This window comes from Lucilia sericata, unplaced genomic scaffold (assembly GCF_015586225.1).
Source record: "Lucilia sericata isolate MDLA Ls3-8-SP2 unplaced genomic scaffold, ASM1558622v1 Contig000389F_arrow, whole genome shotgun sequence".
Taxonomy (NCBI): Eukaryota; Metazoa; Arthropoda; class Insecta; order Diptera; family Calliphoridae; genus Lucilia; species Lucilia sericata.
Window position 1 is genome coordinate 318,466 of NW_023994407.1, and position 14,461 is coordinate 332,926.

The 14,461-nt window shown below is 30.5% G+C and overlaps 1 protein-coding gene across 4 annotated transcripts; it reads right to left on the reverse strand.

Moving 5' to 3' along the window:
- Positions 1-4,101: 4,101 nt before the first annotated feature.
- Positions 4,102-12,247, reverse strand: LOC119604401 (sodium- and chloride-dependent glycine transporter 1-like). 4 transcript variants are annotated; one of them, XM_037956967.1, is made up of 10 exons: positions 11,967-12,247; positions 8,371-8,505; positions 8,153-8,235; positions 7,991-8,085; positions 7,604-7,739; positions 7,151-7,478; positions 6,941-7,089; positions 4,932-5,060; positions 4,660-4,866; positions 4,102-4,543 (listed from the first exon to the last, which is right to left on the reverse strand). In XM_037956967.1, the coding sequence occupies exons 1-10, from the start codon at positions 12,115-12,117 to the stop codon at positions 4,250-4,252; spliced, it is 1,707 nt and encodes a 568-aa protein (XP_037812895.1). In that variant the 5' UTR covers positions 12,118-12,247; the 3' UTR covers positions 4,102-4,249. The 4 variants fall into 4 exon arrangements, with proteins under 4 accessions (XP_037812895.1, XP_037812894.1, XP_037812897.1 ...); XM_037956966.1 differs by having other exon boundaries at positions 8,153-8,310; XM_037956969.1 differs by lacking the exon at positions 8,371-8,505.
- Positions 12,248-14,461: the final 2,214 nt, after the last annotated feature.

Sequence of the window (14,461 nt, forward strand, 5' to 3'; positions counted from 1 at the left end):
AGTCTATAGTCTAGTCTATAGTCTATAGTCTAGTCTATAGTCTAGTCTTAGTCTAGTCTATAGTCTAGTCTATAGTCTAGTCTATAGTCTAGTCTATCGTCTAGGTCTATAGTCTAGTCTATAGTCTAGTCTATAGTCTAGTCTATATCTAGTCTATAGTCTAGTCTATAGTCTAGTCTATAGTCTAGTCTATAGTCTAGTCTATAGTCTAGTCTATAGTCTAGTCTAGTCTATAGTCTATAGTCTAGTCTAGTCTAGTCTAGTCTATAGTCTAGTCTATAGTCTAGTCTATAGTCTAGTCTATAGTCTAGTCTATAGTCTAGTCTATAGTCTAGGTCTATAGTCTAGTCTATAGTCTAGTCTATAGTCTAGTCTATAGTCTAGTCTATAGTCTAGTCTAGTCTAGTCGTCTATAGTCTAGTCTAGTCTAGTCTAGTCTATAGTTCAGTCTAGTCTAGTCTAGTCTAGTCTAGTCTATAGTCTAGTCTATAGTCTAGTCTATAGTCTAGTCTATAGTCTAGTCTATAGTCTAGTCTATAGTCTAGTCTATAGTCTAGTCTATAGTCTAGTCTATAGTCTAGTCTATAGTCTAGTCTATAGTCTAGTCTATAGTCTAGTCTATAGTCTAGTCTATAGTCTAGTCTATAGTCTAGTATAGTCTAGTCTATAGTCTAGTCTATAGTCTAGTCTATAGTCTAGTCTATAGTCTAGTCTATAGTCTAGTCTATAGTCTAGTCTATAGTCTAGTCTATAGTCTAGTCTATAGTCTAGTCTAGTCTAGTCTATAGTCTAGTCTATAGTCTAGTCTATAGTCTAGTCTATAGTCTAGTCTATAGTCTAGTCTATAGTCTAGTCTATAGTCTAGTCTATAGTCTAGTCTATAGTCTAGTCTATAGTCAGTCTATAGTCTAGTCTATAGTCTAGTCTATAGTCTAGTCTATAGTCTAGTCTATAGTCTAGTCTATACTCCAGTCTATAGTCTAGTCCATAGTCTAGTCTAGTCTATAGTCTAGTCTATAGCCTAGTCTATAGTCTAGAGTGTAGTCTAGTCTATAGTCTAGTCTATAGTCTAGTCTATAGTCTAGTCTATAGTCTAGTCTATAGTCTAGTCTATAGTCTATTCTATAGTCTAGCCTATAGTATAGTTTAGTCGAGTCTAAATTCTAGTCTATAGTGAGTATATAGTCTAGCGAATATTAGTTTAGTACTTTAAGGGCCATTATCTCAACCTCCGATTAACCTTTAACCGATAGATATTCTGCCGGATAAAATAATTTTTGTATGAAAACTGTCAATTTATCCTTAGGATAAAAATTAATCAGACATTGAGAAAAATACTAATTTTAGTGCTATGTTAAAATGTAAATTTTCCATGCCTGGTTGATATGTTTATTGTATAATTGATAAGCATTAGATTGATTTGAAAATATGCATGTATTAACTAGTTCTATTTAGCAGAAGCTTTGATGAGTGGAAGATGAATAAAGAAAATTACAAACAAAAATAATCTAATAATCTAATCACCAGGGAAACCGAAAACATGCTTTAAAAAAAGTGTTTTAAGCGCTTTAAATATGCCGTAAAAAACTCAAAATATGCTCTTAAAATTTTAAATATATGCTCCAAAAATAAAATTTTTAATTATTTTTAACATTGAAAAGCTCGAAAAGACTGAAATTGTAATGAAATAATAAATGTTTATTGTCATATTCTATATCCTACAAGATTTTTTTATAAATGTTTCATCTCATAGTTTGAAGAATTAGTTTAATAGAATTCCGTTTTACGTTCAGATAACCAATAAATAACATTTATTGGTTATCTGAATTTTGGTCCCCAAAAAACATATTTCAAACGACAAAGTTTGACACATTTCTTCCAATTGTATTCATAGCTTTTAAACTGACATTTTAATCGGTGTTGTCATAAATTCCAATAATTAGTTTTTTAAACTATAAAAATGGATTGGTTTCATGAAATCAAAAGTAATCGGTTTTATGTCCGATTTAAAATGTAATGCTTTATTGAATAAAAAACTATAACATTGGTTTTCATGAGAGTAATGTATTTTTTGCAGTTTTCAAGTTCTAAAAACGTTTTTTTTTTCAAAATTGTAAAATAGGCTAAAAAATTAAAAAAAAAACAAGTAAGAAAGTATAGTCGGGCGTGGCCGACCATATGATACCCTACACCAGTTATAAATATTAAATGTGATTTATTTTTCATAATATCGCATTTATCTTCAATATTCCCTTGTTCCGATACATTTAAGCAATTTATGGATGAAAAACTAATTTTCTGAAAGAGGCTTTATATGGGGGCTAGGGGCAAATATGGACCAAGCCCGATAAAATTTTGTGAATATTTTTATATTTACATAGTATTTTATTGTGCTGAATTTCATCGTGATATTTGTGTTTATAAGTTAATTGGGACATTCAAGTAATTTTCTGAAGGGGACTTTGTATGGGAGCTAGGGTCAAATGGGGCCCGATCTTTATGAAATTTGGCAGGGTTATCAAGACTTCTATAAAACTTAGTTGTGCCGTATTTTATCGATATATGTGTATATTTAACATAATTATGAGCTCAGAAGCCCTTTTCGGGGAGTTCTGTTCTATGGGGGCTAGGTGAAATAATGGACCGATTTTAACCATTCGTCCATTGGGTCAAATAAAACGTGCGTGCCAAATTTCATCCAATTATCTTGAAAATTGCGACCTGTAGCTTGCGCACAAGGTTTACATGGACAGCCAGCCAGCCAGACGGACGGACGGACGGACGGACATAGCTTAATCGACTCAGAAAACGATTCTAAGCCGATTGGTATACTTTAAGGTGGGTCTAGGACGAATATTTTTATATGTTACAAACATCAGCACAAATCCAATATACCCTCGCCACTAAAGTGGTGTAGGGTACAAAAAAAATAAAATTTTATTTTTTTAAATAAAGTTTTGAAAAGAAAATTAAAAATGTACAAAAACGAAAAAAAAGCGACAACATCAAAATATGCACTAAAAGAGTAAAATATGCTCGAAAAACTCGAAAATATGCCTTAAATATGCTAAAAAAGTCAAATCATGCAAAATTATGCTCTTATGGGTAAAATATGCTCTAACAAATCGATGCCAAAATTCTTAAATTGGACTGAAACGTGTAAATACCTTATCCATGAGTCCATACGACACACCACAAAAAACATGCATTTGCATATTTTGGTTTCCCTGCTAATCACAATAAAAAATTCGCTTTGATTTCGAATAAAAATTAATAAAATTTTGCGATGCGTTATGAAATCTAATATTTTAAAAATAAATAAGAAAGTATAATCGCGCATGGTCGATCAGATGGTACCCTACACCGGTTATGATATAAAAAAATAAAAAAAAAAATCTTGACACCTGCTACATGAATTAAATGCAAAAATTAGTATATCAGAGAAACTATTAGAGCTAAAATCCTTAAATTATGCACTAACAACTTTTGCATCCATGTGAGTATTTGGTAAAAAATTAGCGGACTAACAATAGGGGGCATAGCACCTCTTTAAGTATGAATAAGTAAGGTTGTTAAAAGCGTATTATGTAAGAAACATCTTCATCTTTATTAATTTAGCAATTTTTGAATATAGGGTATCGATATAACCCAGCAAAATCTTTACTTACCAGGCAAGTAAGCAAGTAACATTGACACTTAGTGTAAGTACTTACTTTTTGGTTGAATAACTACTAATTTTTGTTCGACGATGACCAAAAAATGACTGATTACAAATGTGATAATCCAACTTTTCCGAATTTAAAACAGGCTTTACAGTTATTTTCTATGTTTTTTAGTTTATTCCCTTACTCAACGCTCCATTAACAAGTTATTTTATAATGCTATCTGGAATGGGTTTAACACAAATAAATACTTCTTTACAAAACTTCTAATATCGACTAGGGATAGAACCTCTAATTCCTTATTAGACATACGCTCTAAGCAGACAATTGGCTACAAATCATATTCAAAAAAAAAAAATTATTAATGTTATTGATAACGATCATTCATTACCAAGTACATATCGGAACGAAATTAGATATGAACAAGTTATTTGCTTATTAGAATTTAATCACTTTATTATAAACTGTAGATTTTGCTACATAAAAATCTCATAAAAAACTATCATCCGAAATCAATTCGTAACTCTCACATTAGTATTTACAAAGATGCCCTTAAATTGCAAGTTATAAGAAATCGTATTTGTACTTTAAATTGCCATTACATTATTATCTCTAATTTCATTAAGTTGATGGTTTCTATTAATATTTTCCAATTCGTTTTCATAACGCTGACGCTCCTCTTGCTCAACGGGATGCCAATCGTGCGGTTTACAACTATGCTGTAAACGGGACCTACATGAACCGTTACTTTTTTGGCATATAAAATAGAAACCATAGACGGGTATTAACAGCCAGGGAATGATAATAAATATGAAAGCGAAGACTGTCATTATAGGATGCGTTGAATAGTGTAAATAGTTAGCCAAAACAACGCCATAACTCTGAAAAAGTAGATAAAGTAATAATAATTCCGAAAATTTCTTAAATTCTTTAGAAAAAATAAGAAATTCTGAAAATATGAACATACACCATATGTATGTACATATATAAAACATACCAAAGCCTGCAATATTCCCAAAGGAACCACAAATCTGAGAACATAAATTTTCCATGTGGTAAAACGTTTATTTATCATAAATTCTATATCATGTTGGAAACGTTCACGACCATAGACCCATAATACGACCAGTATTAATAGTAAATTAATTGCAGTTTGTGATACGTAAACATCGGTCAAGAGTGTGTTGAAATGTACGAGACCATGCTATTAACAGAAAAAACGTAATATCAAAAGTTTTTCTCTTGAAATCAACAAAATGTCCCACTTACATTAGAGGTGAAGTATAATGAAATGACAGATGTGGCGGCTATTAGACCCATACATACTTTTACTTTATGTTCCCTCAAGTTTGCGAATTCATCAAATATTGTGGTTAATATTGTATATAATTGCATGATCTGAAAAAAAAACGAATAGTTAGGTGTAAGGTTTACAGTTATTAGAAAGCAGAGGATCCGCTAACCATACACCCTCCCCCCTTTCTTTCTTAACTCACCCTCCTTTCTTTCTAAGCTTACTAACTTAGCTTACTTACTTACTTACTTAACTAACTAACTAACTAACTAACTAACTAACTAACTAACTAACTAACTAACTAACTAACTAACTAACTAACTAACTAACTAACTAACTAACTAACTAACTAACTAACTAACTAACTAACTAACTAACTAACTAACTAACTAACTAACTAACTAACTAACTAACTAACTAACTAACTAACTAACTAACTAACTAACTAACTAACTAACTAACTAACTAACTAACTAACTAACTAACTAACTAACTAACTAACTAACTACTAACTAACTAACTAACTAACTAACTAACTAACTAACTAACTAACTAACTAACTAACTAACTACTAACTAACTAACTAACTAACTAACTAACTAACTAACTACTAACTAACTAACTAACTAACTAACTAACTAACTAACTAACTAACTAACTAACTAACTAACTACTAACTAACTAACTAACTAACTAACTAACTAACTACTAACTAACTAACTAACTAACTAACTAACTAACTAACTAACTAACTAACTAACTAACTAAACTAACTAACTAACTAACTAACTAACTAACTAACTAACTAACTAACTAACTAACTAACTAACTAACTAACTAACTACTACTAACTAACTAACTACTACCTAACTAACTAACTAACTAACTAATAACTAACTAACTAAACTAACTAACTAACTACTAACTAACTAACTAACTAACTAACTAACTAACTAACTAACTAACTAACTAACTAACTAACTAACTAACTAACTAACTAACTAACTACTACTAACTAACTACTAACTAACTAACTAACTAACTAACTAACTAACTAACTAACTAACTAACTAACTAACTAACTAACTAACTAACTAACTGACTAACTAGCTAACTGACTAACTAACTAACTAACTAATTAACTAACTAACTAACTAAGTAACTAACTAACTAACTAACTAACTAACTAACTACTAACTAACTAACTAACTAACTAACTAACTAACTAACTAACTAACTAACTAACTAACTAACTAACTAACTAACTAACTAACTAACTAACTAACTAACTAACTAACTAACTAACTAACTAACTAACTAACTAACTAACTAACTAACTAACTAACTAACTAACTAACTAACTAACTAACTAACTAACTAACTACTAACTAACTAACTAACTAACTAACTAACTAACTAACTAACTAACTAACTAACTAACTAACTAACTAACTAACTAACTAACTAACTAACTAACTAACTAACTAACTAACTAACTAACTAACTAACTAACTAACTAACTAACTAACTAACTAACTAACTAACTATAACTAACTAACTAACTAACTAACTAACTAACTAACTAACTAACTAACTAACTAACTAACTAACTAACTAACTAACTAACTAACTAACTAACTAACTAACTACTAACTAACTAACTAACTAACTAACTAACTAACTAACTAACTAACTAACTAACTAACTAACTAACTAACTACTAACTAACTAACTAACTAACTAACTAACTAACTAACTAACTACTAACTAACTAACTAACTAACTACTAACTAACTAACTAACTAACTAACTAACTAACTAACTAACTAACTAACTAACTAACTAACTAACTAACTAACTAACTAACTAACTAACTAACTAACTAACTAACTACTACTAACTAACTAACTAACTAACTAACTAACTAACTAACTAACTAACTAACTAACTAACTAACTACTAACTAACTAACTATATTACTCACAATTAAAAGCATGCCTGATAAAAATAGCATCAAATTAAGTAAAATTGACCACATGTTTGCCCAAGCCATATGTGATATAGCACTCCCGGTTGTTAAATATAAAAACCAAACATATTCCACATCCGAAGGATAATTATAAACAGTCTCTTCTGTAAACGAAAATAAGTATTACATATAATGAATATTTAAATTGACTATGCTACAACTTACCCCTATAATATTGCTGTATAAACTGGGCCATCACATCCAAGCCAACAACTATACCCAACTGCCCAAACGCAATTATCCAACTTTGTTTCATAATATTCGTTTTGAATTTATTAAAACTTGATAATGTTATAAAAATACCCCAGCCGGGTCCAAAAGCGGTTATACCATAAACTGGTATTAACAAAGTGATTTCAATAATATCATCCCAAACAAGTGTAATATGACGTTTAAATACTTCATCCGAACCGGGTAAAAAGCTAAAGCGTATTAATAATATTAACAAAAGTCCTAGTAATGTCCAAACGGTATAACGAATAATTTGACCGAACTGCAAGAGGAAATATATCAGTCGCTCACAGTTTTGAATATTAGTAATTCAATACAATATTTGAGCAGAAAAAGGCGTGGAATTTATTTCATTCGAAACAATAGAGCGAATTGAATTTAACTTACTTTCTTGGTATTGAAGAATTTATAAAAAAATATAATCACAACGGTCCAAACTAAAATGGCACAAACAATCAATTGCCATGACAGGGAAAACTCAACATCTTTATTCGATAACACATTTATATCGTTAAAGAGTGATCTGTGAAATACAAAAGAAAGAAACATATGTATATAATATTAGGACGCTTCCAAACTAAAAACATCGAAAGGTAGAACAAGTAAGAAGTGGAGCCGGGTTTTATCATTAGGCCCAAGTTAGAAGTTCTAAAATTGCGACATGTAGTTTAATTACACGACTCAGTGATTCTGACTAAATGCGTATGCTTTACGGTGGGTATGAAACCATAGTTACAAACATCAGTTCAAACACTTCCGCACTATATAACTTACTTAAAATACAGCACTGAAGGGATATGAAGATTAAAGAAAATAGAATCTTTAGGATAGAGAGCCAATGTCTCGTTCTTTCCAGGTAAATTGCAAAGCTAAAAATAAAGATTTATTAACAATATTTGAATATTAAAATAAACTTAAAATACAACTATATCTTACAGTTATCTCTTCTTCTATGGCCCATTTCTGATAACCTTTGCAGCTCCAGGGTAATGTTGGCTGCAAGGAAGCAAACAAGTAGACTAGAGGTATCACGGCGTAATTTATATAAAAAGAAAGTGCACAAAAATTTAAGACCAGTGTAATATAACCAATACCTGAGAATAATAAGATTAGATATTGATTTAAAAACATTTTTTTAACTAAATGACACAAACCTTTAAAAAGAGGAGTTATACGGAAAGCAGAGATAAAACCACTACTTGAAAATTGACCCAAATATGATTGTATTACAATAAATGGTATTATATAGATGAATAAACCGATTAGATAAACAATCAAAAAGGTAATAACTGGAAAAATGATAAATAATTAAAAAAAAAAATATATAAAAAATTTTAAGATTTTTGTACTTCTAGGAAATTGACATACTAGTCGTCTCAGAAACACACTTTACCCTAATGAACTATTTCGGAATTAAAGCATACTATATATCATCAATACATTTTGCTCTATGATATACGTCAAATCAGATCTAAAGATGTGATCTTTTCACATCGAAAAATATCTTTTGAAATTATATGTTACATACGACAGATATGTCTACAAGCACACTAACTCATGTCCTTGCAGATTATACCGATTTTGTAAGTATCTATGGAAATCTCTTAATTTCTTCCGAACAATTCCAGTTTCATATCGACATAAACAAGATATACATATAACATCAATACATTTTGCTCTATGACATACGTCAAATCAGATCTAAAAATGTGATCTTTTCACATCGAAAATATCTATTGGAGTTACGTAAGGGAGTATTCTAGTGCCGTTCCACTATATTTTATATACGACAGATATGGCTACAAGAACACTGACTCACACCCTTGCAGATTATACCGATTTTGTAAGTATCTATGGAAACTCCAGTTTGACATCGGTGAATAAATTAAAAATAAAATTTAATTCAACAAATTCTTCTCGAAGACAATAAAGTTTTCCTGCCGTACAGATAACCAATATTAAAATTACAGAGCAGAGCCAGGTGAAATACCTAGGAAACCATCTAATATTGAAAGCAAACAACACATGTATGTTGCCAAGAGCTTCAGAAATAAGATAATAAATCGGAAAGGCTAGAAAAAAAATCAGTATTAAAACAAGTGAGAATGTTATATTCGGCTGTGCCGAATCTCATATACCCACCATCAAATCGATTAAACCCCTTTATATGAAGGGTAATCAATTTGATTAAACCCCTTTACATGAGGGGTAGGGTCAATTATTGACTGATTTTGTAAACCGATTTTGTTTCATATAAAACTTGTTTTATATAAAACTTGTTTCATATACAACTTACGTAGGACCGTATCCGATTTGGCTCGTATAAAACTTATGTGTGTCGAATTTCATTGCTTTACTAGTATTTTTAAGCCTGTAATGGGCATTAAAGGGGACCTTATATGGGGGGAAGGTTTAATCATATGCCGATTCTCATAGAAGTCAGTAAAGAAGTTTTTGCTCATAAGAAATTTACTGATGTCGAATTCCACGCTACACTCATACATTTAAGCCAGTAATGAGCGTTTTAACTTAACGTAATTTTCTGAAGAGGACCTTATATGGGGGGTAGGGTCAATTATAGACCGATCCTCATAAAAATATATAGACCGATTCTAATTTATATATATCTTGTTTATCTCGAATTTCATCACTGTACTCGTATTTTTACGCCAATAATGAGCGTTAAAGAATTTTTATGAGGGGGACCTTAAATGGGGAGGATGTTGTTTGTTCGGTTTTGAACCGACCCTACCCCCCATGGTAGAGAGTTTTTGACTCGTAAGGAACTTGCTTTTGTCGAATTTAATCAGTATACTCGTACTTTTAAGGCAGTAATGAGGGTCAAAATCATTTTCTGAAGGGGATCTTATATGGCCGGTAGGGTCAATTATATTCCCATAAAAGTCAGTAGTGAAGTGTTGGCTCGTAAGAAACGTATATGTGTAAAATTTTATAGCTATAATCGTGGCCCCATATTGCCCATTTTCAAAACCAAAAAGACTTAAAATGAATATTTATGGAAAATTGCAATCCTCTAGCTTTCTCCATTCGAACTCTATTGTGATTGCAATAGACAGGCAGACGGACGGATATGGCCAGATCTTCTTAGAATTTAATAAGAACCCAGAATGACAAAATCAATATACCCCCATTTTTCTTGATGATGGGTATAAAAAACAATTAATTCATTATAGTAAGTGTGGTACAAAGTGAATCGATTTTCATTGTATTTCTTCTTAAGTACATATGTATATGTACATTGATGAACTCATACACAAACATTTTAACAGATCATGTTTAAGGCTTTTTCCCAACTAACATTTTTTGAAATTTTTGATCACATTCGAGTCATTTATGACTCTCCTGCACGATTAAAATGATCATATATGCGCTCATTTTCTAATCATAAATGATACATTCGTCGGGAGAAAATGGTACCCTACACGCGACTCTTCTAAATGAGTCTTTTATGAGCCCCACTTCTGATCCGTTCTGACTCATTTTTTAATCTTTTTTGAGCCATTAATGAGCCGACTTATTTGAGTAATTTTTATGTTTGTTACAGACAAATACAAAACAAAAAACACTTTTTGATCTTCCGACTGCTCGAAAAGTAACTACAAAATAAATTTATAAACAATCAAATTTCGAACATCTGGAAGACCTATTTGTGATTGCTGTACATTTTGTTATTGTTTTTCAAATAAATCAGATTTTAAACATTAATTGGAATTATTAAGACTTAGTTTAGTGTTTAGTCACCCAACTATCTTAGGTATAAGATCATTAAACATATAAAATTATTATAATTAAAGCATAATTTCAATTTCCTTGACAGAAAATCGACTTTATAAATATTACACAAATTGAAATACTTATACATTTAGTTTTATAAACGAAATGAGAATTATATCAACTTATTTTAGGCCACACAAATTTTTTGGCCAACTCTTCTAAAAGAGTCGTTTCTTAGCCCATTTTCTAATCAGTTTCGACTCATTTTTGAATCGTTTATGAGTCATTTTTAAGTGAAAGTGTTGCTATTCCATTGCAAACAAAAACAATTACACAAGAATTTTTGATCTTTCAACTGCTCGAAATATGATCACAAAATAAGTTTTTAAAACCATCATATTTTAAACACCAAAATGATCAATTTATGATTGCTATACATTTTGTTATTGTTTTTCAAATAATCAGTTTTCAATCATATATCGGGATCATTTTCGAATCTTTTTTTAAGCGCTCAACTTATCAAACACGTTTAGGTCATCAGAAGGAGTCAAAATGAGTCAGTTTACTGATTAATCATCCAACAATCTTCCAAATGATTGCTGGTTTGTAATTAATATAGATTTTATTATGGTTCTATATTAATTAATCTTTCTTTGCATGTATCATTTAAATTAAATAGCGCCAAAACAAATTACAAACAGAATCATGCATTTTTCAATAGAAATTTTTAATATAAAATATTAAATATATTTAAATGATATATTTGACTTAATTTGAGCTAAATTTACATATATACATACATACGTATGTATGTACATATATAGTTTGGCAATGTGTAACGTATGTATGATCGCTTTGTAATGCAAAAAGGAATTACAAGTTTATTTTACATGTGCCAGGTAATCTAGCGGAAATAAAGATTTTGTAACTGGAGTGAATTGTGATTTAATGCTGCTACAAATGTTAATAGATCAAATATTATCTACTTTTTTATATAATTTAAAATTAAACTTACCATTCTTATTCAATACATAAAACCAAGGCAATGAAAACATATCCAGCCGAAAGGCCAAACCCAGACCAGCATAAATGAAATCATTTGGATTGACCCAGTAACCACGCTTAGTATCGGGTATGAATGAACTACAATCACTTTCGTATGGCATTTTGAGTCAACAAATTCTTTTCACAACTTTATTTTTTTTTTTTTAAGTTTTTACAAGCACAGAGTAAACTGAATGCAATAAAACAAAATTTAAAAGAATTACAAGAAATTTAAAGAAGATGTTATGAAAATAAAACACGTAAGTTTTAAGCATTAATTTGAAAAAAAAACACTTTTTTATTTTTTAATAATTTTATTAATAATTTGTTTGCTTTTCGCCTATTTGATTCTTATTAATAGAAGCATCGACGAACGACTGATGTGTAAAAATAAATAAAATTAAATGCAAAATACAATTTTGCTATGCAATTGCAATGCTAATGAGAACAAAACAAACATACACTATTTTTGCATTAATATATCATTACGTTTGGAACACATCGATAAATTCCTAAATTTTAATTAACTATTGATAAGTAATCTACAGAGACTAGACTATAGACTAGACTATAGACTAGACTATAGACTAAACTATAGACTAGACTATAGACTAGACTATAGACTAAACTATAGACTAGACTATAGACTAGACTATAGACTAAACTATAGACTAGACTATAGACTAGACTATAGACTAGACTATAGACTAGACTATAGACTAGACTATAGACTAGACTATAGACTAGACTATAGACTAGACTATAGACTAGACTATAGACTAGACTATAGACTAGACTATAGACTAGACTATAGACTAGACTATAGACTAGACTATAGACTAGACTATAGACTAGACTATAGACTAGACTATAGACTAGACTATAGACTAGACTATAGACTAGACTATAGACTAGACTATAGACTAGACTATAGACTAGACTATAGACTAGACTATAGACTAGACTATAGACTAGACTATAGACTAGACTATAGACTAGACTATAGACTAGACTATAGACTAGACTATAGACTAGACTATAGACTAGACTATAGACTAGACTATAGACTAGACTGACTAGACTATAGACTAGACTATAGACTAGACTATAGACTAGACTATAGACTAGACTATAGACTAGACTATAGACTAGACTATAGACTAGACTATAGACTAGACTATAGACTAGACTATAGACTAGACTATAGACTAGACTATAGACTAGACTATAGACTAGACTATAGACTAGACTATAGACTAGACTATAGACTAGACTATAGACTAGACTATAGACTAGACTATAGACTAGACTATAGACTAGACTATAGACTAGACTATAGACTAGACTATAGACTAGACTATAGACTAGACTATAGACTAGACTATAGACTAGACTATAGACTAGACTATAGACTAGACCATAGACTAAACTATAGACTAGACTATAGACTAGACTATAGACTAGACTATAGACTAGACTATAGACTAGACTATAGACTAGACTATAGACTAGACTTTAGACTAGACTATAGACTAGACTAGACTAGACTATAGACTAGACTATAGACTAGACTATAGACTAGACTATAGACTAGACTATAGACTAGACTATAGACTAGACTATAGACTAGACTATAGACTAGACTATAGACTAGACTATAACTAGACTATAGACTAGACTATAGAATAGACTATAGACTAGACTATAGACTGGACTATAGACTAGACTATAGACTAGACTATAGACAAGGACTATAGAATAGACTATAGACTAGACTATAGACTGGACTATAGACTAGACATAGGACTAGACTATAGACAAGACTATAGCCTAGACTATAGACTAGACTTATAGACTAGACTATAGACTAGACTATAGACTAGACTATAGACTAGACTATAGACTAGACTATAGACTAGACTATAGACTAGACTATAGACTAGACTATAGACTAGACTATAGACTAGACTATAGACTAGACTATAGACTAGACTATAGACTAGACTATAGACTAGACTATAGACTAGACTATAGACTAGACCTATAGACTAGACTATAGACTAGACTATAGACTAGACTATAGACTAGACTATAGACTTAGACTATAGACTATAGACTAGACTATAGACTAGACTATAGACCTAATAGAACTAGACTATAGACTAGACTATAGACGAGACTATAGACTAGACTTAGACTAGACTATAGACTAGACTAAGACTATGAACTATAAGACTAGAAGCATAGACTTAAGAGCTAGACCATAGACTAGACTAATAGACTAGGGACATAGACTAGGACTATAGACTGGAATATAGACTGACTATAGACTAGACTATAGACTAGACTAGACTATAGAATAGACTGACTATAGGACTAGACTATAGACTAGACTATAGACTAGACTATAACTAGACTATAGACTAGACTATAGACTAGACTATAGACTAGACTATAGACTAGACT